A 27,144-nucleotide genomic window follows, 5' to 3' on the forward strand; every position below is an offset into this window, starting at 1 on the left:
GAGTTACAGTTAGGAAAACCCCCTCAATTTAGTTATTTTGCCCTTCTGGAAAATGGACAAAATCCTAATCATCCCAGTGAGGATGATGAAGCTGCAGTGGCTGTGAAGGCCGTATTTACATTGTTGCGTGCAAGACAGGTGTCAGAGTCTGTCAGAGATGGGGATGAGAAGATGCCAGACCCTGGATGGCAGAGAGCGCGTCCCCCTGAGGCGGCAGCTGATTCAAACACATCTACATCAACCACACAGAGACAGGCCACAGCTTATTACTGAAACAACAGCTTTTAAACGTCTTTCTTTCAATCTTTCTAGTCACTAATGTTTTCGTAACTCACAGTTCCCAGCACCGCCCGGCTACACGGAATGAGGGGGCGACGAGAAACGGCCCCCGGGCGCTTGGGCTGCGCCGCCGCCGGCCGGCAGGGGGCGCCCCACAGCGCCGCCCCCTGAGCGCCGCCAAGATGGCGGTTTGCGGAGCCGCGGGCGGGGGCCGGGGGCGGCGGCGGCCGCCGGTGCCGGCGGGGCGGGCGGTGGTGGCCGCCGCGCTGGCGGCGCTCGGCTGGCTGCAGGCGGCGCGCGGCGCCGGGTGAGTGTCTGCGCGGGTGCCCGGGGCGGTGGCAGCCCCGGAGGTCCCTTCCCGGCCGGGAGCGCCGCTCCCCGCTGGGGCTGTGGCCGGTGCCCCGGGGGCAGCTTGGTGGTGCGGGTTCTTCGCGGGACTGGGCCCCTTAAGCCGGGGTGGGTTACAGCGGTAGCGGGGACTCGCGGGGCAGAGGAGGAGCGGGGCCGGGTGTCGTGCGGCCTTTGCCGCCCCCGGGCCGGGCAGCCGTGTCCCGCCGCGGTGCGGACACGCTCTGCCGGGGCAGCCGGCGCAACCGCGCCTTGGCAGTGAGGAAGAAATAATTCAGAAATGATCCGCGTCTGGAACAGCTCTGCTGTGGGGACAGGCTGAGAGAGTTGGGGTGTTCAGCTGGAGAAGAGAAGGCTCTGGGAAGACCTTATTTTCAGCCCTATAAGAAAGGTGGGGACGGACTTTTTAGCAGGGCCTGTTGTAATAGGACAAGGGGTGATGATTTAAGTTAAAAGAGGGGAGATTCAGTTTAGACACGAAGAAGAAATTTTTTACAATGAGGGTGGTGAAACACTGGCCCAGGTTGCCCAGAGAGGTGGTGGATGCCCCATCTCTGGAGACATCCCAGGCCAGGCTGGACGGGGCTCTGAGCAACCTGAGCTGGTGAAGATGTCCCTGCTCATGGCAGGGGCTGGACTAGATGAGCCTTGAAGGTCCCTTCCATCCCAAACTGTTCTGTGATTCTATGATTGCAGGAGCCCCCCCAGTGACCCTCTGCTGCAGCCGTATTTCCCCTACCAGCATGGCCCCCGGCACCACCACCGGCACGTCAGGGACTGTCAGCCCGTCAAGTATGGCAACGTGACACATGAAGCTTGGCCCAGTGACAACAGGACAGGTGGCCCAGTGGCTGTCACCAGAACATTTGTTTCTTACATCCCCCCAGAGGGTGAGCACCGCAAGGTTGTCTATGGCCACTTCACTTTTGTGAGGAACCCCCTGAGGACCTTCTCTGTGCTAGAGCCGGGTGGCACAGGGGGCTGCCAGGATCAGCGCAGAGTCACTGTGGAAGAGACCGCAAAGCTCAGGAAGTGTCTGGTGGCCCAGAATGGTGGGTACTTCAACATGGAAACGGGAGAGTGTCTTGGGAATGTTGTGAGCGATGGGAAGCTGGTGAGAAACTCTGGAGGACTGCAAAATGCTCAGTTCGGCATCCGGAAGGATGGCACCATGGTGTTTGGGTAAGAACTTGAGGGATGTTTGGAGAGTGCTCACTCCCCTGAAGGGCGATAAGAATGACTGAGGCAGAAAGTTCTGCCCAGGGACTGACTTCTTGGCCTCTCCCAGTTACAGTGCAAGGAAGCTTTGAACACTTAAATTAGGGCTGTCTGGAAGCTGCTGTGTCTGTTGGCTGCATTTTTCACCCTTCTGTTAGCCCATTCCCACGTGTCCTCAGACCTCAATCAGCAAGGGCCCCTGCAAAGCCAAACTGACTGTACGAAGCCGGGGCTTTAGCATGCAACCCTTCCCTGGCAGCCCTGAGGACCACGGCCTTGATTTATGTGGCAGTGGGGCTGGCGGAGTTGGTGACATGTCCACTTTATTGAGGAGGCTTCTGCCAAGGGAACCAACAGCAACTGCGAGGTCACGGTTTAATCCTTAATCTCAGCTCTGCCTTGCTTCCCTCCTGCTCTGACAGGATTTCCCATGTTAAATGGACTTAGGGCCCCGTGTGAGCTGTTGTCTGCTCAGTGTCTTTGTGGCTTTCAAAACATGACACTGGAAATAGTTTTGGTGTAAATAATTTGGACTGTCATGGCAGCAGGGAAGGTAATTTGCACTTGACCCTTTAACAGTGTATCATGATCAGTAGGTCGGTGCCCCAGGGCACATTGTTACCCCACACCTAGCAAACATGCTGCCTCTACCACCTAGACTGGCGATGAATAATTGCACGCTTTGAAAGCTGACTGTTTATTAGTCTGTGCTCAAGCTGTTGTGCAATTTGATCAATTTTGAGCTGTGTTCATTTTGTCTTTGTGTTCCCTTCACATGGGTAAGGGGATTTCTTCTTGCATGTTTTCCATTCAGGTATTTTCAATTACACTTTTCTACAAAGCATGGAGCTTTGTTCGGTTGCAATCATGGGTACTAAAAAACTAAAAGTTGAGCATCCAGCTCCCCCAAGACATGTCTGGAACACGCAGAGCAGTCAGTTCTGAACCAAAAACCCCTGGCAGAGCTGACAGCGAGAGCACAGCTGTCCAACCCCAGCCTTCACTGCTGTTCTCTCCAGCATCAGGTTCTGATGAGGCAAATGTTACTCAGCACCCTAATTCCTGGGAGAAGAATATCCCTTGGGAAGCACTGCACAGTGCCACACAACGCCGATTGTGGAAATGGTAGCTGGACAGTCCTTTTATTGTCTGACTGTTCAGGGAAAGGTTTTGCTGTCTGCGAGAGCAGAGGAAACTCTTTCCCAGACAAAGGGGAGCAGTTACCATCCAGCAGTGTCTTCCCCTCTGGGCAGCTGTAGGCAGACTGGATGCAGTTGCTGAAAACCCTCTCAAAAGCTATTTGGTGTCACTGTTTTGCAGAGTGGAAGCTGACAAACAGTAAGATGTTACAGCTGCTTCCACAAATCCCTGAGTATTTGGCAGTGGCTCTGCCCTCATGCTCTGCCAGGTGCTTTCTGCCATTATTATCCTGGCTCAGGTCCACTGGCTGCATTGTTGGCAGGTGTTGTTTCATGCACAGTGGCCTGGGGCCATCATTAACAGTGGTTATGTGCAGAACAGTGGAAAATAGGGTCTGTTCTGGCTGCTAAAGTGATGTTTTGCACTGCTTGGCCTCTAGTTTTGGATGCAGCGATCCTTCATTCAGCCACCTTTTCCCCTTCTCCCTGCTTCTGGAGCCTGCTGGCAGCAGAAGAGGCTTTCACATGACACTGCTGTGACTGTGGGTCTCCTGCTCTCTCTTTCCTAGTTACCTGTCTGAAGAAGATGTCCTGGATCAAGCAAACCCTTTCATGCAACTTGTGAGTGGGGTAGTTTGGCTACTAAGAGATGGAGAGGTGTACATCAGTCAGAGTCAAAAGGCTGAGTGTGATGAAATTCAAACCACAGGTGAATATTGTAAAGCCTGGCTTCAGCCTGGGTATAGACTGTCCTTCTGATGGGGCTCCTGGAAGGAGGGGGTAGCAGTGGAAACTATGTTGTCTCGTTGCAGTTTGCTACTCACTTAAGAGGTCCAAATTTCTGCTGTGTTGCTTTACACTGAGTCTGTGGCAAGCGTATTACGAGAAATAGGCAAGATGAGGTTTCACTCTCTGCTCAGGGTTGTTGAATGCTGAGGACTGTAAATGGTGGTGGCATGATTGGTAATAATACTTGTCCAGAGAAACTCAAAGCAGATGCCTCTTACAGGAGTTTAAAACCAAGGGTTTCTGAATCCCTTTCCTTGTCCCTGTGCCAGACAAAAACTTAGCAAGAGTGCTTCTAGAAATGTTATTCCTAGATGGGCTTGGATGAACAAGAAGAACCTGGGCTCTGTTCTCATGGTGTTTCAGTTTAGATGAGCTCCTTGCTGGGAGCTGTTTTGCAGACAGATGTATCTAAACAGCCAGTTCTGTCACCCAGCTGGTGTGTGAATTACTCCCTCTCCTGCACAGGAACCTTCGACAGGTTCATCAATGTGATATCAGCCAGGACTGCAGTTGGACATGACAAGCAGGGGCGGCTGGTCCTGGTTCATGTGGATGGACAGACAGAGTCCAGAGGGTAAGGCCAGCGTTGTGGTAAGGTCTTGGGGCAGATGCAAGATTGGTCTTTACATGCTGTCACTGGAACTGGAAGGACTCTGCAGCTGCCAGTCGTGTGTTTTAAGGCAGAGGCTCACATCAAGGTCAGCTGAAGACACCGCTTTTCGGTGTCTTTCTGGCAGAGCCAGGAAAGGCTAATGCAGCTTCCAGGCAGTGGGTCAACGTGTCCAGGGTGGGAGATGGTCCCCTGCCACTGAGGAGAAGGGATTGCAGCACAGCAGCTTCATTGGAGTCAAATAGCATGAAGGAGCAATGAACTGTTTGCTTTTACAGGGTCAACCTCTGGGAAATGGCTGAATTTCTGAAGCAGCAGGGAATCATCAACGCTATCAACCTGGATGGTGGAGGGTCTGCAACGCTGGTCTTAAATGGGACCCTTGCAAACTACCCATCTGAGCACTGGTAGGTGCTGGTGGCACATACCCAGGGCTGCATGAGTAACCATGTGGCTTTGTTAGGGTGCAGAGCTTGGTTCTGCCCCTCTGCTCTGCAAGGGGGTTGCTCTGTGTTGCTGGGAGTTCACAATGTAAAGACAAGTGACAGGTTAGTGACTACATACTTTTTCTACTTAGTCATCCGAGATTGCAGTTTAGCTGTTTTCAGACACACAGCAAAGCTGTTGCCGTGACTGAGTGACCTGACGTGGGAATCAGATAAGGGACCAGCTCTTAACACTGGCAGATTCAGAGCTGCATGTTCACAGGAATTAGCAAAGATCTGTCAACAGCTTATTATTATGGAAGAGAAACAGGGATGTGGAGACTGTTCTCTGCCTCACGTGAGAGTACTTAAAGGATATTTTACTTTAAATGAAGCTTTTTAGTAATTTCTGACTGTAAACATGAAGGGTTTAAAATTCAGTTTGCACTCTGACAGTTGAAAGCCACACATTGCTGTAACTGCAAAGATGTCACATATCAAAGCAAATAATATTCAAGAAAAGGCGTGTTGAATGCCCAAGTTAGGAAAGGTTGGGCTGCTTAAAGGGAAACTTTGCTTGCATGTTGCTTTCTGTAATGCCGTGTTTGAAATGACCCCTATCCAACAGGAGTTAACAGTTAAAACACTGACTTAAATCTAGATTTATGTTTGTATTTTCTCATTATTAATGTTCCTACTTACCAACATGAATCAGGATGAAAAATTGTGTGTTATATTAACTGGTTTCACGTAGAGCTGGGAGCAGCACAGGGCTTGCACACCTGATGGGACCTGTCTTCTGTCCCCAGCTCCTTTGACAGCATGTGGCGTTGCCCTCGGAGCATCTCGACTGTCGTGTGTATCCACGAGCCTGCCTGCGAGCCTGCAGACTGCAGCGGGCACGGGGACTGCGTGGAAGGGCAGTGCCACTGCTCGGGGGACTTCTGGAGAGGCCCAGCCTGTGACATCTTGGACTGTGGTGCTTCCAACTGCAGCTTGCATGGCGTCTGCACCGACTGTGAGTCACTGCGCTGCCCGGGGCGGTGCCCGTGGGTGGCTCCCAGCATGCCTGGGTTGTGTATACGTGGGAATATCACTCACCTGCCCAGGAAGCACCACGATGGGGCCTCAGCGTGTCACGATGTGCAGTCCTGGCTGGTCCATGGAGTTATTTCTCATTCTGAACTGACACCAGCAGCAGCTGCTTCCCTTACTGCAGAGAGCAGTGCTCTCTGGAGAGGCCTCCAGCCCCGGGTGCTCATGGGTGCCAATGGTCTGGCCAGCCCTGGAAGCCGGCGGTGCTGTGGCCTCAGCCCTTGGCTCACCTCCTGGTGTCCATTCCCTCCAGCATCTGAGGCAGCAGTGGAGACAGTCACAACACGTTGCCTTTGGGAGGCAGCAGGAGTGCCAGGCTGGGGCTCAGAACTGGGAACTGGACCTGTACTAGGACTTGACTTCAAACTCCATGCCTCAGTTTCCCTTTCTGCACCCTGGGGTTGTGCTCCTGAGTTGTTTGTAATTCTGCTGGTGGGAAGGGCAGTGTATTATGCTGTTTGGCAAAGCAGCTGAATTCTGCCCCGTCCCCCCCTTATTGTTCCTTCTTGACTGTCCTGCTTCATTATTTTTTCAAGTGTACAATTACTGCTCTTCCACAAACTTGTTTTGACTCTCGGGACTGCCGTAACGTGCACCCCCAGCTTCTGCTCTTCTGGCCCTGCTCAGTCTTGTTTTCCTCTTTCTTTGCTACCTCCCTGATTGAACTCAGAGCCAGGTTTGCACCAGTGAGGTGACTGGTCAGAGCTCAGTGGGTGCAGGTGTTGCTAATAGCTGACTCGGTGAAATACAGTCCATAGGAGGTTCTGCTGTGTTTCACAGCTGTAACAGGTGCATATTTGAACACAACCTGTGTGTGAGTTTGGGATTCCTCTTCTATGGGTTCCTAGCAGAGACAAGGAAATTTAAGAGGGCACCTCAAGAAGTAGAAGTTCCTAGTTTTAAGTTCCTGCTATTATATTTCTAAGTCTTTGTTGTTGTTAATGCCTGTTTGTGTGTTTGCACAGCTGGATGCCTGTGTGATGCTGGCTGGATTGGCAGCAACTGCAGTGAAGGTAATTCTGACTTCCACTCCAGTTCTCCCTAGCTGGCAAAAGGACAGTGTGAGCCACTTCCTAACAGCTGGCTGCAGCGGTGGGTGGCTCCCCACGGGGAGCAGTGAAGGGAAAGGCTACACAGTGTGCTGCGCCTTTTTGTCAGTGTGAGTTTAATTGCAGCCTGAGCATCTTAAGAGCAGCTTGGTGAGAAGCACTTTAAGCCCTCGCTCAAGGCACAGACTTAGTTCAGTGAGCAGCCCTCGCACCCCTGTGCCAGTGGCTGCTCTGTGGGTGTAAGTGTGGGTGGGATTGATGCCTTCCTAATGAGGGCCCTGACGAGATCTCTGCCTGTCTCCTGTAGCTTGTGCTGCCGGTTTCTATGGGCATGCTTGCACCCAGAAGTGCCAGTGCCAGAACGGTGGCTTGTGTGACCCCGTGCACGGAGCCTGTTCCTGCCCAGCTGGGTACTACGGCACCAGCTGTGAGCAAGGTAAGTGCTGCTCTGGATAACAGCGTGGGGAGAGGCTTTTGTCACATCTGAGCCACCACTTGCAGGCAAAGCAAGTGCAAGGTCTGCCAGGCAGGCTCAGGCCTGAGCTTCACAGCTGGAGCATAACATGCCAGCTCCTGGCTCTTAAGGGCTTGTCTGTCTTACCCAAACTGGCCAAAGGAAAAGGAGGGAGGAAAGAAGAGTTTTATTGGTCATTAGGAAATTGTAGATTCCTGTAGAGTCTCTGCCCCAAAGAGCTGCATTGGTTTCCCAAGCTTGTGAGTATAGAACATGAATATCCTTCACTTGAGGGTGCTGCACCATGCCCTGCCTGTAGCTCGGGCTTCAGGTGATCCAAGTCAGTGACTACAAAATGGGCCAAAGGGCCATTCTGGCTGACAGCCTTTGAACTCCGGCTGTGCACGTGCTAGTGCTGACAGAGCTGGTGATGCTCTCGATTGTGTAACCACTCCAGCTTGTCTGCAATACTCAAGGCCCCCGTGTATCTGAGTGAACAGCCTGCTCTGGTGACAGGACAAGTTAATTACAGCGTGGGTGTAAACTTCTTGTGTGCATGGTTACGTTAGTGATGCTTTGTTCCCAACCTAGGAACACTCAGCCAGCCTAATCCTTGTTTTACAAAATCTTCTCTGTGAAGTAAACAAAATAACAGCAGTTAACTTGCAGTTTGGTGGTTTCAGGCTGGAGGAAGCAGGGTGGGCAGGTAGCACGGCTTTGTCAGGCTTGGCACAGCCACAGAGGCCACTGCATGTGTGTGCTTGGACACGAGTGCATGCTTCCCTTCAGGAACTGGCCCCGATGTCTTCCTCCACCTTTGCTTAGGAGCCAAACAGCAGGGCTGTGGTTCAGGTATGATAGAGAAAAATGGATGGGAAGCAAGGCCAGAGAGTGCTGTGCAGCACAAACCCCTCAGTGAGAGGTAGGTGAGGTTTGGGCCTCTTCTGAAGCTCTGAGCCAGTGTGGCTGGGGGAACAGGCCCAGCTCAGCTGGGGGCAGGAGTGCTGCAGTGATAGACTGGATGGTTTCGAAGCACGTGGAGCATGGACAGTGACTAATTTCTTTGCAATCAATTCCCCAGAGTGTCCCATGGGCTGGTATGGGCCAAACTGCCAGAAACAATGTGCGTGTGAACACACATGTCCCTGTGACCGGGAGACAGGCAGCTGCAACATCACCTATGAACCGGCAGTACAGGACCAGTTAAACAAAGGTACCTCTAAGTACAGTGGTTATGTTTTTAAAACAAAGCTGGGAGAGCACCTTTGGTGCATAATGTTCTGTTTGTGGAGTTATCAGTGCTAGCTGGCTGTCACCTTACCTTTCTTCCTCCTATTCTTTGTTTTCCAGCTGGTCGGTGTTGGGCATCCCAGAGTAAGGGAAGGAGCAAAGAGAAGTTCTCTCTGTCAGAGTAAGTGTGTAATAATCATTGTATACGTGTATACATATGCAGTTGGTCTGTTCCAGCAGCTGCTCACTGTGAGATGGGGCTGTTCACACCTCCTGGCTCTGCCAGACCATGTGTCAGACCTGCTGCTTCTTTGCCCAGAGCATCTGTGGTCTGACTTCATTACATCACCTACAGCTCTCACAATGGGAAAGATGAGAATGTGGAAGGTAAAGGGACAGAAACCTCATCATAAGACGAGTGCTGAGCTGACAGTTTGTGCTCTGAGCTTGGTGCTCTGCAGCTTGAACCAGAGCTCCCTTTCCTCTCTCCTGCTGTACTGTACACTCAAACAGCCAGGGACAGGTCCCAGACCAGAGCTCAGCCTCCCTAGTATTGGTGAAGCTCCTGTCACTCTGCAGGCACAGCTGGTCACTTGGAAGCTAAAAACATCCCTTTGCTCTGGCTGCCAGGGGCTTTCACAGAGCATGTTCTCACCTGCCTGAGAGCAGAACCACAAGCTTGCAATGACAGAGAAAGGAATACAAACCTTGAGAAGTCATTTGCCTGGTGAGAACATGGCAAAGCAGGTCAAGAGATGTTGCTAATGTGGATTTTTCTTCTGTCTGACAGAAAAACCTGGATCTCCCTGACCTCTGTCTTGGCTCTGCTTCTCACAATTAGTGCCATGGGGAACATCAGCCTTTTTCTCAGGTCCAGGTCGGAGAGGCAGCATAAGAGCGGTGACTATCTCTACCACCCCCTGAGGGAGATGAACGGGGAAGCCAGTCACACCTCCACATCTGCTGCCTGCGAGACAGAAGATGCTCCAGACCAAAGTGAGGCACTCCTCCTGAGTCCTGGATGAGGAGAGATGGGGTATTTCACTCAGCACTGACTGTTACAGAGGATGTTTGTACCTGGCGTGGTAAACTGTGACTAACCCAAGAGCAGCCACAAGATACCTCAGTCCAAGAGACACCCTTGTTTCTGGCTCAGCTTCCCTGCTGCTGCTCCACCTGGAGCAACCAGCTCTGTGTAATTAGTTGCCACAAAAAGCTGCAGGGCACAAGCCACAGGGCCAGGTTCCACACACAAAAGGGAATAAGGGAGTTCCACTGCTGCAGCAGGAAGGGAAATGGGCTGGTTTCCTCCCATACTTCAGGAATGTAAGCCCTGAGCACTTCAGAGAGCTCCCTTCTCACCTGAGCAGTGGTATTTTTAAGATACAGGATAAATTGCCTGTAGCATAAAGCTAGGCATAAGGATGTTGTAGTCTGTAACTGTGTGCTCTTTCCTGCTAAACTCAGACTTTTATCAGAAAACTGAAAAACAGTTATTATAACATGTAGAAAGAGATGCAGCACACAATGAAACCCCAGCGCTCCTGCTCCTGGTCCCAGCAGGAGGTTCCAAGGCTGACACATGGGGCTGGGCCTTTCTTGCACCCGACTTTCTCCACCTGGTCTGTGGTGACTGCAGGGCCAGAGTGTTTTCTTACTGAATCCTTAGTCCTAGGAGCAGCCTAACAGGTGCTTGATGAGCACTGCATTTCTGGTAGGTTCTTGCAGTACAAAAGTAAGGACTTGAAACAACCCAACATCCTGAACATCTCAGCTGGAAATCAGATGTTTTAGTAGAATACATCCTTGCACAATGCGTTAAGAAAAAAACCCATCACCACCACAAACAAAAACCAATGTATTAGAGTTTGCTTCCATGTGAGGGAAAACTGAGCTTTCATGTGCTACTTTAATGCTGCAAAGGGAGGGTTTAAAGCCTGTCTGAGCCTGAATATTAACATTATTATGCACTCTGTTTTTATCTCTCCAAGTAAAGGATATGTAACTTTTGTGCTGCTGGCATCAAATCAACCTGTAAACAGAAGATTCTATTTTTCTATTATTTACAGATGACTATTTGAAACTTGAATAAAGTCTATTACTAATAACTGCCTGAAAGTCGAATTCTTAATACTCAGTTGCAGAAGGAAGATACAATCCTTTCCCAGTTAATCTCTGTCGGCCACTCAAACCTAGTGGGCCCTTTTTATTTTAAATAACCAAGTACATTGCAGGATGTCTTGTAGCAGCCTACTCTGTGCTATGAAAATGAACAAAAAAAATGCTGGTTCTACAGGGAAATGAAATAACATCTTCGTTAAAGTGTAGAAATAACCTAATAAAAAGCAAGATTTACCTCAATTTCTGTGGGTAAAGAGAACAGCACATGTGTGTAAATTTTCAGAGCTTACCACAATTTGGACAGTTGCATCAAACAATCAGACATGCCCATTAAAGATGCTTTTTTATTTCCAACATACAGAGATGTACAGCACCTACCAATACTGAACTAAGTACATTTGTTGTCAAGTAACACGTTACAAAGCACTCTGCCTTTTGCTAGTGTGCTCTTAAAGAATACTTGGGGTTTTTTGGCTGAGAAAATTCAGGACTTCAATATATAAAAATGAAGACAGTTGCAAGGGAGAGAAAGGACATCCTTGCTAAAAATAAAATTAATGCCCAATTAACTTACAACTAATAGCTTAGGATTGGATGCTGATATAATTAAAAACCAATACTTGTCACAAGATTCTAATTTAGCCTTCCAAGAGAGAAATAATCAGGTGTAAGAATCATCACAAAGATGCTGGAAGAATATCAAAGCTCATAGTATGCAGGAATCTCTGACAAATGCTTGTCAGCTTTAGTCCTTGCAGTCTGAGAGCTCTGTTTCTTGCATTATTTGGCTCACAGTATAAACATTTCAGATATGAAGGAAGGGTGAGCTAGTAGAATGCACTGTGAAGTCAGGGATTCCTCTGACACCAGCACAGGTGGCTGTAGCTACTGCATCAACCCATGGCAGCGTCACACCTGAACTGGCACGGGGTCACACCGCTTCCTACCAGGAATTCCAAGTTGCAGTAAGCGTTACAGATTTTACATGACAGGATTACAGCATTTTCAAAACCTTTCGATGAATTAATCAATCGGGGATTATAAAATGGCCCTTCCTGGGCCAGAGTGTCCCTTGGTTCCCCCCCAAGGTGAAGCTGTTCCACCTACCAGACTTAAAAAAGCCCTTTTCAAACCTGAAAGTGGCAAAATGTTGCCAAAATGACTCTGTTACTGCATTCCAGCTTTGCCCCGAGTCTAGCCTGACATCCCTCTTCAATGTGTGCCCACTGGTGACGTGCTCCCTGTTCGCCTTTCCCAGTCCTGCTGGGACAGAAGCCAGTAAATGCTCAGATGGGGCAAACCTGTAGAATTGCTAAGAATAAAGGTTTCACATATGGCCACATTTCATTGTAAACAATGGCACAACCCTTTGTACCTCCAGCACAGCATCCTCTCTCGATCTCATATCAAACATGGCAACAGCTCTTTGAGGTAGGTATCATGTTTTGCATACAGAATATTTGAAACAGGGGGAAGCCCCGATTTACTGAGGAGCCAGTTCCCTGAACACAGCCCAGGCTCACTGACCTGCCAGGGTGCTGCATCTCCAGCTCAGCATCCCAAACTGGAGTCTGTTTCTCAAGGTTCTGGCTTACAAGATTTATGAGACATGAGTGGCTCCCAGGGGGCCAGAACCCAAAATTCCCAAGAGGTTGCTGCAAAGAAAACAGCGTGTTTTATTTTTTAAAGCACACTGATGTCATTTTAGCAGGGGAAGAAGGTGGTTTAGAATTCTGCTTCTCTTGTATCTGCATTTCACAAAGTCAGGTTTAAAAAGCACAGCATCAGCCACAACACTCAGGCTGCTGCTCCCTTTCTCCTGTTACATTAACATTCAGGGAAAGAAGAATCCATATTGGATTATTTTACTTGGTGGCTAAGTAAATTGGTAGGTAGAATAAACCCAGCAATTTTGCTTAAAATTGACAAGGGAGAGATCACAAGCTGCTTCCCAAACAGACGTGTGCAGCAACGTCTTGTGGGGCAGAGGAGCCGCAGCACCGAGGAACAAGAGGAAGAACCAGGGCTGTGGAAGCCCTGAAGCCAGGAGCAGGACCAGCACCAGCCCTTCCTGGCTCAGTCTGAGACCTGCCAGGGGTGCCAAGCTCCAGGTGCCTCACCAGCAAGAGTTAAACACGCAAAACTTGCCCTCACCATCCTCCCGCAGGCAGCAGATCTGTGCAGGGGTGACCTCGTGCTGGTGGGGAAGAGTCTTCACACAGCACAGCTGGATCCAAAAGCGGGTACCTGTCCACATCGCAAGGCCTGCACATGTGCTAGCTGCAAATCCTGCCTAACAGCAGCTGAATCTGTTACACCAATTCTCATTTTGTTGTCACCCAGACAAGAACACGTATAACTTTGCTACCCAACCCAATCAGCGGATCACCACCACCTTTGCTATACATCTGCCCTGTGGAACAATCAGTGCGGATTATGGAAAAACATAGTGCATCTTTGACACACCAAAAATACTATCTTCTTGCAACTCCTGAAATCAATTCTTGCGTTTTAAACTTAAGAAAAATCCCTCTAGAGTACAAAAAGCATGGGACTAACCTTACCATGTAGGAGAAGAGGAGACACAGCCCTTACCCCAAGTGCTATGTACAATACAGCCCTTTACACAAGAACATCCAGCTATCACAGAAGATTAGAAACCAAGTAGAGAGATTTCTCGGGATTGAAGACAATCAGTTATTCCTTTCTAAAACAAAGTTTGTCCCATTAAAAAAGCTGACTGGATTTAATAAATAGCCATTTCTGAAATTATAAATAAGTTAAAAATTAATTTAAAATAAGCTAGTATTTGAATAAATACATTTCAGTAAGTGCTTAAATACATACATGCCTTTTTTAAAAGTTTTCTCTTCAAGTTAGCTTATGTTTTAAAGAAGTAAGTTCTATAATACTGCCATAAAATTTTGTGCCTTCAGGAAATAAAATATTGCTTTTCTTAGCCCTTTATAATTCAATTCAGTTCCCATCCACTTCGACAGGATGGGTCAGATCTACTCATTATTGCTTGTAAACCTGAGGAAAAAGGAAAAATAGTCTGTCTTTAAGAAAGATGCTGCTTATGGGCAGCTGGTTCTCTGCCTGTACTTTCTAGAAAGCCATTTTGATTTTTGTATCTTAGTGGGTTAAAAAAATCCAACACATTTCCCAATAGCATCCTGTCAGATCGGAAGAGGTTTTAGGTTTGACCTGGAACTGACTTCTGAAACATCCAATCTGTATTACAGTATTTACAGTTTGTGCCAAGTCCCTGCACCTGAAGTGCCCATTTTACTTTCTGATGTGTAACTGGTACCCTGGGCACCCAGAAAACTAGACTAGTTTTGCTACACACGAATAATCTAGTCCTACAGATCAAACAGATAAGGCAACATCAGTCTCCTCTACCACATGTAGGAAAAGGACTGATTGGAAAGAGCCCTTCAAAGTTGAGTAATACACAGATTCATGCAAACTGACATTCATTCAAAAAACACAATTTGTGAAAAAGACTACTGAGAAGTAGGCATCTGATATAAAATTTCTAAATCTGCCATTTGAATTCTAAGTTTTTATGTTCCAAATAGCCCCCTGAAGCCTCTCTGTGTCCAAATGGCTTCTGCGAGTGGTCACACGAACGACTGCCCCAAGGCTCAGCCCCTGGAGGCTCTTTGGTTTGGTGCACAGAGCAGCTCTGGGGCGGCCGGGAAGCCCTGAGTGATTTCTCCTTGCTGCTGTACCTTGGTCCTGCTATCTAGAAAGATGGGAGCTGCTCTGGGACTGGCTGGAAGATGTTGTGGCTCCACTCAGCTGGGAAAAGCCGCTGTTGCAAGATTCCAGGCTTGACACGGATCCCCTGGGATAAGACAAACCAGATGTATTTGTTAGGAAGGCAGCTATTAAAGGATAAACTGTATATCTGACAGGAGATCAATTTACGCTCTGTAATTCTTGCAAAAGTATTTTACTTTTTGTCCCATCGGTTTCAGGTTTGCCTCTAAGAATCTCAGAGTTCCTTTGTGTCATGATGAAAAATTTATCACAGACATTTTTTTCTTAGCTACAGATATGATACCTTGTCTCTTGCAGTTATTCTGGGAGTGGGACACAGCTGGAGCCTCTGCGGGGCTGCAGTCACAGCCCCTGAGCAGAACAGAAAGCCCAAGAGCGCTCCAAATGCAGCACAGCTCAGCGAATGCAGCTGCCACCACCAACCTGAGAGCTCCAGCCTGCTAAGCATGAGGGTCCCAGCTTCAGCATGTCCAGCCATGGCCCTCAGCTCCTCCTACCAAAGCAGACTGGGCTCACTGTAGCTATGACTGCCTACTGTTCCTGACACATTTTATGCAGGTAGAACAACAAGGAACAGGTTTGAATGGCTGGAGTGAGGGATTTGCTGCTGCTCTGACTCCACAGGATCCAGCCAGGTCACATTCTCAAGGTTGCTATCTGCCCACCTGCAAGTCTGGTCTGCTTAACACTTCCTCCAACTCCTAGTGAAAGGCCAAGTATTTCCAAAGAATTCAAATTACTCTGTGGTTTAAAAAGTAATTTTTGCATCAAAGGCTAGGCAAATCTGGCCAGCATGGATGGATTCACTTATTCAGAAAGCACTCTCCAAGTCACAACTGATATCCTTCTCAAGTGCCAAGTGAAATCTGTATAAAATAGCCCAGTTGATACTTGTTAAGTTACTACAAAAGTAACTTCTAAAACGTTCCTAAGATCAAAAAACTTCTCCGTGAAAAACCTCCCACTCGGCAGGTAGCTGTAAGCAAGAACTGAAGCACAAATTGCACTGGTGAACGTACAGCCAAGGGGTCCATTATTATGTACAGGACTAAAGGGGATTCCTTGCACAAAAAAGCCACTAAGTTTTTGCCAGTCTAACTCATCATCACTGAAACGCACACCCTGTGGGGTTCATTGGTATCCAGATGTTTAACTCTCACTCGGTCCCTCTCATTCAGCTTCTCTATTGCAAGTTCTCTAGTAACTCTCCTCCTGTAAATCTCCTACCTGAAGTCCTTGGATGCAAGAACCTCATAGTAGTATATGAGCTTGCACTTGTGACTGGAAACTTGCAGAGAGGCAAGAACATCATCCACCCGAGGGAGGCTGGTGCCAGAACACGGCACAGGGCCGTGCATTTTCCACTGGAGAATGTAAAAGCCAGGCCAGCGAGTCACATGAGATCCCTGGAAGACAAAGTGCCATCAAGTGACTACCAGGTCTCGTAAGAACTAGAGGAATGACTTGGCAAAGTCAAAAGAAACTACTGAGCTGACTGCTTTTGGGAACACACATCATTCACTTCTTTTACATGTCTAAGCCACACTTCTGTAATTCTAGTAAAAAAAAAAATAATGGTTATTTTCAATTAACTTTTTACTAAGGATTATGGCATCCCTTTTCCAATGGCTCACTCTAACTTAGGACTGCAATAGCAGCCACTTTCACAGGGAATGCAGAGAATGATGACCACAGCAATTATTTCCAAGCAATATGTAATTTCCCACATCATTAATTCCACCCCCTCCGCACCACCAGGCCATTTTAGAGTTTGCTAGGACTGTAAGATCCATATCAGGACCCAAACACATCTGACCTGGATACTCTCTCCTTCCCGGCAAACCAGCGGAGACTCCATACGGCTGTAATCCACCCCAAGGACCCACGTCTTATCAATTAGCTGCATATTGTCCCCAGCAGAAGAGGTACTTGCTAACGTGGCTTCTTTATGACTTGTTTGAGGAGCTCGCTTGGAGTGAAAGAGGCTGAACACCACATCTCCCTTCAGGATGTCAAAGTCCCAGGTGATGACTGATTCCCCTTCCAGAATCTCCACCACTACCTAAGAAGGGAAAAGAACAAGCACATTGTAAAGATTCAGGTCTTCTGGTGGCAGCCAGCATGTTCCTCCCAACTCTGCGATCATGCTTTTCTCTGCAGTCCTTCAGTTAGGCTGTTGGTCTTGATTCCTAAGGAGGATACAGACTGGTTCCCATTGCCACAGCACATCTGTGTACATCTTGGGCATTTTTAGCCCATCTCTCCCCTGTATCAGATTTACTTGTAAATCATTTACTAGTCCTAGGAAAGCCTCCACTGAACCAAAGCAAAGCATTCAGGACACAGCACAGAATGCCTTGAGTTGTGCTGCACTCCCAAAGGCACTGCTGCCCTTGTGGGAGTCTAAGCAAGACAAACCAGTTACTCAAAATCACCAAAGCTAGCAGACTGTTTTGACATTCAAGTCCTCCTTTTTTGGACATTCTCTTTTCTTGTGATCCCCCCATCAGGATGTTCCCAGTACACACCTTCTTATATCACCACCATTACTGTGCTGACTATGCCACTGAGAACAGAAGCTGTACTATCAGAATGGAAATGGAGGGAACTTCATTTCCCCAAAAAGAGGAAGAAAGTGCATCTTACAGAAGGTCAGGCCATAGCAGATACAAGAGACACTGCTTTTCAAATTGCTGTTCTCAACTTCCACATTTCTAGCTGTTAGCTAGCCTTCGCCTTCCTGAGGCACACTGCTGCTGAACTATCTTGTGCTCACACTTTGGGAGCTCATTGTTTTTCTAGTCAGCCTTAACTAAAGGAACACAGAACTGATACCAGTTCAGCTCATCCTTCAGCATTATGAAGTTCTGGCTTGTACCTCATGTGGAGCTCCTTTGAGGACACTTGCAGAGTGATAGATAGTTTCTGTCCATAACCGGATATGATCTGAGTTCTCCGGCTCTTCTTCTGTTTGATAAAGTGACTTGGGAACAAGCCCACCTTCTGGGACAGTACACTGGAAAAGTCAGACAAACAAATGTGAGCATTTATACTCATCTAGTAGTAAAGTATCAAGTCATCTGTACCATGAGCACTTGCTGGCTGTCAGACACAGTGGATAACACCCACAGCTGATACAAGATTTCCTAGTGGGATCAAGTTTGCTTGAATTACAATGGTTTATCTAAACTCCATTTAGAGATTTGACCTCTGACTCCATTCTCCAGGGCAGCAGCATCACGTCAGGCTGAAACCTCCTGTGCACAAATTAACTGCACCGTGCTCAGAGCAGTGGCGTCCAGGCCAGAACAGAGATTTAATCATCTTTCAGAACGGAGAGGAAGGCCAGGGTGTTGAGGAGGGAATCAAGGGAGCTTGCACACATCTGATTCCACCTGCACAACAGGAAGGAAAACTCACCATGCAGTCTCCTCCCAGGAAGTCTGGGATCACATCTTTGTCCACATAGTCCACTAGCCCTCCTGGACCCTGGTAGTTATTCCCACTGTAAATGAGGAATTTCTGCCTTGTGTTCTCATTGATAAAGGGACTGACCTGAAATAAGAAGTGGGCAGAAGACAGTGTCACTGAGTGAAGTTAGAGACACAATTTATATCATCTTACATAGACACCTCAGGCTTTAGACCAGAAGGCCTCATCAGCAGGAATGCAGACCAGCAGTAGTGCAGAGCTTCCCAACTCTGAGCCACTTCCCCGAGTGGGGGTAACAAATGGAAAGTGTACTATATCATCTCACAACATTTTCTACTTCATATAAAATAATTTGCAGTCACCACACCACATGTAAACCTGCCAAGGAATTTAACAAGTATGTTCTTACACTGCCAGAACAGCCAGCAGGCACCAGGCAGAAACATATTTATTACTCTCCTGTGTCCTCCGGCATATTAAAAAATATTTTTCTTTCCCATCAACATGAAAACCCACCAATTTTGGGCCACCACGGCTGCATGAAGATCTGCAGTTTAGGTGCAACCTTGGTGGATGACAGCCACGAGATTCAAATGAGCTACAGGCACACTATGGCTTGCTCTAGTAGGAACGCTGTGGTCTATTCAGGCATTCAGCCACAATGTACCTGGAAGCTTTTCCCTCCCTTACTCTTCAAATAAGCAGAACTTACACTGACTGGATGATTTAGTTATTTGTACATGAACAAGTGCTTGCGATCCAGCAGTTCACATTTCACCCACCAGAGTCCAGAGAACAGGGAAAACCCTGGGTGCTCGCACTATCAACAGCCTCCCCAGGGTTTCAGGGTAGTTGTCCTCTACAACTTCAATTATCCGAAGCAGCGCCTTAACTCCAGGCCGCCAGAGATGCCGCATATTTAGCCCTTCCAAGTCCACCAGGCATGTCCAGGATCTAAAATAAACACATAGAAAGGGACCTGTCAGAACTTCACTGCACAGTGGCTGCTCAGTTTACAATCCACACAATATTTCAGTAATGCCACAGCCTGTACAGGATCTGGTGAAGCAAATGAATGAGACCAGCAGTTCCAATAAAAATGAGATCTCCACTCAGGCAGCAGACAGCCTGAATCCAGTTGAGCTTTCAAGTAAAACAGATACCCAGTCCTGAAGACAAGAACATATGCTGTCAGCGCAGAAGAGGGTGAAGGTGTGCAGGCCTATTGCTAAAAATAATCCAAAAATGCATTTTAAATGAAAGTGGAATCTGGCAGACAGTTTCCTGAATTAAAAAGAAAGTTTCAAGGATTTGGACTAAAATCACTAAGACAGAAAGATTAAATGCCTCTGAAATTGGACATAAAAACATGTAAGGAAGGACCAACAATTGCTTTCATATGAAGCTGCAGAATGTATCTGCATTTAGGTCCGCTATACGTGGTACCCCAAGCCCAGGAGCAGTCTGTAACAGAGACACACTACTGTCTGCTCTTTAACCCTAAGGACAATCTAAAACCTTCACAGCAGCATTCTTCTTACCAGGTCAGGTCAAACTCCGTAAGGATACAAGAAAAACTATACTAACGTGATGGGGCGGCCAAAAACATTGGTATTTTCCTCACATCTCTTTTGTCCTTCCTCATTAATTGACAGAACCTGAAATCAAAGACAGTTCACAGAAGGATTAGCCAGAGTATGACTGAGAAACCAGGATAGCCCAAAGATCTTATTTCAAAAAACGCAGAGCCCAAAAGTACACCAGCTTGAGAACTTACAGTGTGCAAAACAGAGCGCAACAGACTACATTAAAAAAGGCTTTTTTACTGAAAAGTTGTGCTTATCATACAAGGTACAGATGATGAAAATCTAAGATGAAATGTAACAGTCTCAAGATCAAACGTTGTTAGTGGAGCTGCATGAAAGGGCCATGGAAAGCTTACAGTTAAACTGCAAATTATCAGAAAACATCTTTCTGACCTATTCATATAATTATAAAAGTTTCACTTTTTTTCTCTGCAGGAAGACAGAGCAGCTAGCTGTGCTAAAGTCACTAAGAAAACTTTGAGTTGCCAGCCATGAAACACAGAAATTACTGGTGTCAGGCAGGTAGGTTCCTGCTGCACTACACCAAGGCTTCTGAACACCCCAAAGGAAACTGAGCTCCTAAGGTGAGCAATGAAAGTACAACTTACATGTCGCAGCAGCGATTCCTCTCCCAGAGCCTTCACCAAACCTTTTGTGTCCATCTGGCCAAGACGAAGGATGTAGAGTGGTCGCCCATCTTCAAAACAAACACAAGGGTTTAAAGAGGGAAGTCCTCTAGTCTCCCAAGCTATCACTTTAGTACCTTTTATGAAATCTACATTGAATATTTGAAAAGGATAAAAAAACTTGTATCCAAAGGCAACCTTATCAAAGAGATGCTGCTTTGCATGAGCTCTAGTCTGCCTGATCTGTGCCGAGAAAATAACAAAATTACAGCAAAACAGAGTGGCTATTTACAGGTGTTGTACTGCTTTGTTAATGTTTAAAGCGTCAATACAGCTTTCTTCGAAAATCCCAGGTTATTCATGAGGTTATTTCATGTGAACTGTGCTGTAGTGTCACTGTAAGGGCTATGTTCTAACCTTTGTCTTGATAATGCCATCCTCCAGTGTAGTATTCATCTAAGAGGGCTGGGGGCCTCCATGACTGCAGGATGTAATCCACCTGGTACTGCTTTCGCCAAGACAGTGACTGGCAGAGCATTTCTCGAGCTTTGTCGATGTTGAAGTCACGAGCCCGCAAAAATCGTAGGATATGTTCGTCCTTGGGTATCTGAGAGAAGAGAAAGTCCAAGGATCAAGACTGGTACATTACCTGTACCACTGTTCCTAAAGCCTGCAGAGAGTCCCACAGAGCATGCAGGAATTTTTTAATCTCTTAAAGCTAAAATGACAACTATTAAAATCTCCATTCCTTCTCTCTCCCTAACTAATCCAGCTGAACACAGCAGATGGTGCTAGGATCACAAAGAAGTCACCAGCTCACAGCCTGTGAGAAGCCTTTCACTGATCCCATTGCCAGAAGCCCCACCAAACTCTGAGCTGGCTGAAGTTTCCCTCAGCCAGCTCCCCACAAGGACAAACAAAATACTGTGTCAAAGTAACAGAGCAGCAAGCTCACCTCCCCATAGGGCCCATTAGCAAAGGATGGAAAGCATCCATAGGTAACACACTAACCAAGTTAAGGACATGCTGTTAGGAAAGGAATCACAACTGCACAGTCCTCCCATGATTGCCCACTGGCACCAATTCCAGCTCTGGTCCAGGCCTCTCTCCTGCTTTGCTGTTGACCGTGTTTTGAGCTCTTCCACAGGCTTCCCTGCCCCATCACATCATTCTAACTCTTGCCAAAACAAACAAATCAACCCAAACTACAACATACCCTCTCTCTATCACTCAGTAATTCCAGCATCATGGGGAAAAAGCTTCCCCAAACCAAGCCTGTAGAATGGCTTATTGAAACCTCCTGACAAATCTCCCATGTTCTCTTTAGCTGAAATAACAAAGAAAATTTGCCAGTAACACTAAGCAGCAGGAATTAACAATAAACCTGATAGAATCCATACAAGTGCCAAATTTGACTACAGACCTGTCCAGTTGCATAAACAATTGGGTAACAGCTGCATATGCTGCTGATTTCTCTTCTCAGTCCCATGACCCCAACTCCCCCAAAAGTGTTCAACCTCATTTGCTACATCAAGTTTTCATTAAAAATTCAAGTTTTGTTGAGCAGGGATAGTCTCCTCCAGAGTATCTGTCCTGTGCTTAGCACAATGCAAGCAATCTGAGCCCTGCTGTAATACAAAAAAAGTGTGTGTTCGGCAGTCAAAGCCCTTTTGTTTGTTCACTGACATGCTCACAAAAACAGAAAGCAGGGAAGAAAGCAAAGCCGCCAGCAGTGTCAGGCTGGGAACAATCGCAGTTTCACAAGCTGGTATGAAGCTGCAAGAGATATTAAGAATTGATTCCATGTGAAGAAAGAGTTCAAGCAGCCTAAAGCCAAGCCTAAAAGCACCTGAAGAGGAGACAGGAGATTAATGCTGTTCAGCATATTCTAATGCTACAAATACTGCAATTGTATGTCATAGAGAAGAAAAGGGCAGCCTTCCCAAACAGGACCTCTGATGTATTTAGAAGAATGTCACAAAAATTTTATGCATCATAGCAAGATCAAAGACAATACGATTTTCATCAGATGATTTACACTTGCATTTCTGCTGCTCAGAGGAATCTGTTATTCACCAGACAACAGACAAAAACCACAAACACCTGCAAGAGCCCCTGGATCTCCCATAAGACCCAAGAGAGGGGAAGGTTCTTAAAAGGTTTTGTTTCTTTTCATGTTTCAAAACTATACTGTATGTAGCTACAGGTAAGAGGCAAATTCAGGGCTTCTGTTTGGACCAAAGGCAGGGAGCTCCAAGGGGGCTTATTCCACTCTGAGTGGAATTAGTCTTTTAATTATCTTTGTCCAACCAAACAGTAACTCCAATATGCAAGAAAACAAGGTTTTAATTTCAGTCTAGTGAAACATACTGTTCTACACAGTACAAAGCCCTTGATTACTAGCTTTAAGTACCTGCAATTTTAACACCATGTGAAGTTTGTTTCTTCAACTACTCAGATTTTTAAAGCAATGACAAATCTGATTCTAAAGAATAATGTCTGCTTTGGAAGGAACAGAGAACAGATAGTGAAATAGATGAAGATGACAAAAAAAAGGGACAGTTTCCAAGAAACAGGAGATCTACATGTATTTTTTTTTGGCAGAGGAATAAGGACATCCCTGCTCTGAATTAAAAGAACAGATTGTCACTGCAAGGTAACAGCCTCTCCAGAGAAAACTGAAGTCATGCAGGACAAGTTCCTGATTTTATATTATTCCAACAGGGATTCAAGAGAAGCAAACAGGTGAGTAAGTAAGGGTGTTTAGGATGAAGTTTCAATAGCCAGCACCATCCTTCCTAATGAAGCGCAAGCACTTCCACAAACTCAGAGTTCCAAGCACCCCAAAAAGCAGTTATTTCACTTTTTGCTCAAGTGCTGCCACTATTACCTTCTCCAGTTTCCATTCCTCAGCCTCTGACTAGGAGGTAGGAACAAAAAAACCCACAAGCCACAACACATGTAACAAAACAGCTAAACATTTAGAATGTGCTTCTTCTACCTGAAACTAAGACCCCTGCTGATCACACATGGATCTCACTGCCTTTCTCTCATCTAGGGCTCATTTTCAGCTGGTTACCCAATAGCTGAGATATCTCCCACCACACAGAAGTCCACGCTGTTTTACTGGACAGAACACGGTAGACCTGAAAAGCCACATGTCCTGTATTTCAGAGCAAAACTGTATTTGGACCTTGATCTGTCCTCTTATGTCTGCTTGTGGTCAAGTCCTTTTTATCTGACGGGAGGTTGAATTACAAGAGACAGATCACAATCAATATTTAGCAAAGCACATTTTATTAGTTGAGCTGTTATTATTAGCAGGTTCACACAGTTCACTCACACATACAGTTATCTGGTTAATTGGCAGGCCAGCCCCAGATGTTTACTTGGAGGCAGAGCATCAGTGACATGAGAGTGGCTTGCAGGTAGGTGTTCAGCCTGTCCTTCAAGGGGTCCTTTGTTCCATCAGTTATATATATATATATTCCTGTAGTCTCCACCTGCATCTAGCAGCCACGGTGCTCTTTGACATGGTCCAAGTTATACAACCTGTTGATGCTACCGCATAACAGTGGCCTTGGACAGATTTAGCAGATGTTTGGTGTTCTGAATTTATCAGCTCTTGCAGATTCAACAGTGGTGTTAGCTCTGGAGCTTATCAGCTGCTGGGAGACTTTCACACACTAACTCAACACATACTGTTCTCTTCAGCCTGCGGTTTTCTGGTAACTGTTTCTCCAGCCATATTCACAGGTACCAAAAAAACCCCACGTGCACACTGACACAGAAGGGACTTTTTCAGGCATTCACTAACAAAAGAACTATAGCACTAAATCTTTGTTACATTTTATTTCTATATGGGTGACAGTTTTTAAACCCCTGCTTTTTCTTGCAAAAACTATGTTTTAACTCCTTGTACTCAGACAAGACATGCAGAAAATACTGGCAAAGTCCTTATGAATAACAGCCTCTTTTTGGAAGGCCAGTTAAAAGAAAATAATTAAAATCTTCTAAATGAATGCAGAGCACCACCTGACCCATTCTGTATGACTGACTGCAGTCAGCTGCTAAGCCAGGAAGCTATTACTATAGAAATCTTATCTAGCTGTACTCTGTTTCAATGGACATCACTTGCTTCAACCATAATTCTCCTGTTTTCCCATTTTCTCAAGCACTCTTTATCTACCCAGCCCACACAATTACCCTGTGGTTATACCCTTGGTCCTTCCTTCCCATCTAATATCTCTCAGGAAATCTGAAGTTAGATCCCTCTGGAGGAATTCAAGCTACCCTGGGTTTTTTTAACTTTCTCAGCCGCATACCATTTACCCTCTTGGCCTGTTACAGAGATTTCCCTTCAACCAGAGGAGTCTAAGCAGCTGCTGAATGCTACAGCAGAGGTACATCTAGCTCACCATACCCATGCTGCTTTTCAGGGAAAAATGTTTCTATCTACACTAACTGGACAACTCCACCTGTACTTGCCCTAGTCTAGCACCTCAACTCCTCTATACGGAGAGACTGTACTTCCTGAATCAGGTGTGGTTTTGAAATAGTACATTTTGATAAAGAAGACTAAAGCAAGAAAAGAATGAATTTTTCCTCCAAAGAGTCTAGCCCTTAGCTGTGCAAGCTTACACAACTTGCCTGATATGACATGCACAGCACGCTGCTGACACACAGCAGCTGAGACCTCAGTGCTACCAACCACCTCCCTGCTGAGCAGCATCTGACCAGAGAGAGGGGACACAGCACCGGCACAGCCAAGTGCCTCTGACACCCCACCCTGCAGGTGCTGGGAAACACAAACCGTGCAGACAGCCCAGCCCAGGCCACCAAGCCCTAGTCTGTGCCTAGTCTAAGTTCACTGTGAAATATCTATGCTCAGGGACCACAGAGTGGCCTTTTCAGTACCGACAGGACTGAACTGGGCAATGCAGGTGCAGGCTGTGGCACTGTTGGATCCTGCTGTGAGGTCACACAGACCATTCTCCATGCCTGGCCTTTTACCTAACCTTGCCAAAACAGCTGAGCCTCAACACACAAACTGTCCACAACCCTGAGTTTCATTATGGGCTTGAAGACACACAAGCTATGGGAACAGCTGCATTCAGGCTTGCAATGGGGTGCTCTCTGCCTTGCCTACCCACCTTGCCCTTGTGCGTTTCTTGAAGCCACTGGCGAAGGCGGATCAAGCAACTTTCTTGCATGGGAGTCAGCTGGCCCAAATATCGCTCAATGTAATCAGCATCCAATTTGTCGGCTGAAGGAAAAGGGGAAAAAAAGAAAAATAACAGTTCAGAGGAGACTTGACATAGCCAGAAAGGAGATGCAGTTATTTCTACACATCAGGTTACTTATGATTGCATAGGAAGAGCACAGAAGGCCTCATTTCAGCTGCCTGAGGAAAGTGAATGATATTCTCACAGTGATTAGGGCGTGAGGACACAGACAGCACATAAGGTATCAAAGCTAGACCACTCCACCTGTCTCTTAGAAAACTAATATTTCATTCAAAGCTGAAATGATCCAACGGGAGCTTTAAAAAAACTCCACATACTACACTAACTAAAAACAAAAAAAAACAAAAAAAAACCCCACACACCACCACAACTCATCTTCATTAACCACTCCAAGAAAATGGGCACTTAAATCCCCTGGTGTTCTAAAGATCATACACACAATTCCAATAACAAGAGGCTAAAAAGCAGATAGCTGAAAACTGTTATTCTGCTTACGGACACCAGAGGGAAAAGGAGAATAACGCTACCATTTCTGACAGCAAAGAGAAGTCCTGTGCATACCAGCAGCTCAAGGTCCCTCCAGATCAGAGGCAAAGGACAAGGGGTGCGACTCTGCCAGCTTTCAGTGAGAGAAGCAGATGTGCCAGCCCAGGTCTATATGTGCAGATGCCAGCAAGGAACACAGTGCCCAACACTGGCCTGTCACTGTGCTGCAGACATGCAGGCACAGGGGGAGCAGGGCTGGGAGAACAACCTCTGAGCCAGCTCTTCATCAGGCAGGGTATTTTTTTCAGCAGATACCAATAACTACAGAACAAGGCCTGGACACCCACAAGATACACTGCTGCTGACTGATAATACAGAAATTATATTTGATAAGTGCTACACCCCCATCAAATCCACAGAGCAAGCAAGCCGGAGAACAGTCCCAGGGACGCTAATCGCTTCCTAAACATGAATATAAGCAAAAAAAGAGCTCATCTCCTCTGTCACGAGATGGGATCTGCCACACTAATCTCAAAGCACATAAATATTTTTCGTAGTCAGCTACTCTGTGGATTTCAATCCTTTTTTCAGATAGAGTCCAATAAAGAGAAGCTACCAGAGAAGGTCTGGTGAGACCAGAGCCATTGACAGTTCCAAATTCCAAGCTTTTTCTCTAGTTACAGAGCGCAAAACAAGTGCTGTCTTTCCTTCTGAAGAATGACAACTCCTATTTCTAATGTCACTACTCTAAATTAAAAGGCCCCTCCTACTTCTTTTTCTGAGAAAATAATTATATTTAGTCTAGAAAATATCATCAGATCACCACACGGAACGATAAAGTCCAATTCAGGCATTTGCGTGAGAAACGCAGTAGACAATATTCTGAAAGCTTGTCTCTGCTTGATATAGGGCTATAAACCACTCAAACCAATCCCCAAGAACTTTAATTTTGAAACAGCCAAAGTATTTAATTATAATTCAGTTACAGCATACTCAAGATACATTTAAGCTTCTCCAATATAAAGTATAAAATACCTTAAGCATCAGATAAAAAACAAGGTGTTTTGTGGTTCTTTTTGTTTGGTTGGAGTTTTTTTAAGCTCAAACAAAAACACACCACCTGCATCATTTTTCTTTTCAGAAAAAGTTCCATTGTTTATGGTTGTGTTTGTCTTGAAGAAAGAAAATAACTTTCCCTCCTCCCCACCCACAGTCCAGAAGA

General features: G+C 46.5%; 2 protein-coding genes across 5 annotated transcripts in view; one reads left to right on the plus strand and one right to left on the minus strand.

The window, feature by feature from the left end:
• Positions 1-461: 461 nt before the first annotated feature.
• Positions 462-10,777, plus strand: NAGPA (N-acetylglucosamine-1-phosphodiester alpha-N-acetylglucosaminidase; the record flags this gene model as incomplete). The annotated part of the gene is made up of 11 exons (XM_082064909.1): positions 462-586; positions 1,324-1,809; positions 3,554-3,693; positions 4,239-4,347; positions 4,662-4,790; positions 5,618-5,826; positions 6,869-6,916; positions 7,260-7,388; positions 8,488-8,619; positions 8,757-8,817; positions 9,427-10,777. The coding sequence occupies 11 exons, from the start codon at positions 462-464 to the stop codon at positions 9,659-9,661; spliced, it is 1,803 nt and encodes a 600-aa protein (XP_081921035.1). The 3' UTR covers positions 9,662-10,777.
• Positions 10,778-11,081: 304 nt separating this feature from the next.
• Positions 11,082-27,144, minus strand: part of SEC14L5 (SEC14 like lipid binding 5) — a 37,452-nt gene continuing 21,389 nt past the window's right edge. For all 4 annotated transcript variants that reach the window (XM_082064905.1, XM_082064908.1, XM_082064906.1 and 1 more), the window contains 10 exons: positions 25,344-25,456; positions 20,608-20,797; positions 20,173-20,261; positions 19,566-19,636; positions 18,761-18,932; positions 17,967-18,101; positions 17,425-17,562; positions 16,363-16,608; positions 15,774-15,952; positions 11,082-14,610 (listed from right to left, as the gene is read on the minus strand). In XM_082064905.1, the coding sequence (XP_081921031.1) occupies positions 14,505-14,610; positions 15,774-15,952; positions 16,363-16,608; positions 17,425-17,562; positions 17,967-18,101; positions 18,761-18,932; positions 19,566-19,636; positions 20,173-20,261; positions 20,608-20,797; positions 25,344-25,456 (1,439 nt within the window). In that variant the 3' untranslated portion in view covers positions 11,082-14,504. The remainder of the gene's footprint in view (positions 14,611-15,773; positions 15,953-16,362; positions 16,609-17,424; positions 17,563-17,966; positions 18,102-18,760; positions 18,933-19,565; positions 19,637-20,172; positions 20,262-20,607; positions 20,798-25,343; positions 25,457-27,144) is intronic.

This window comes from Streptopelia decaocto (genome assembly GCF_964273445.1).
Source record: "Streptopelia decaocto genome assembly, chromosome: 13".
NCBI classification, from domain to species: Eukaryota; Metazoa; Chordata; class Aves; order Columbiformes; family Columbidae; genus Streptopelia; species Streptopelia decaocto.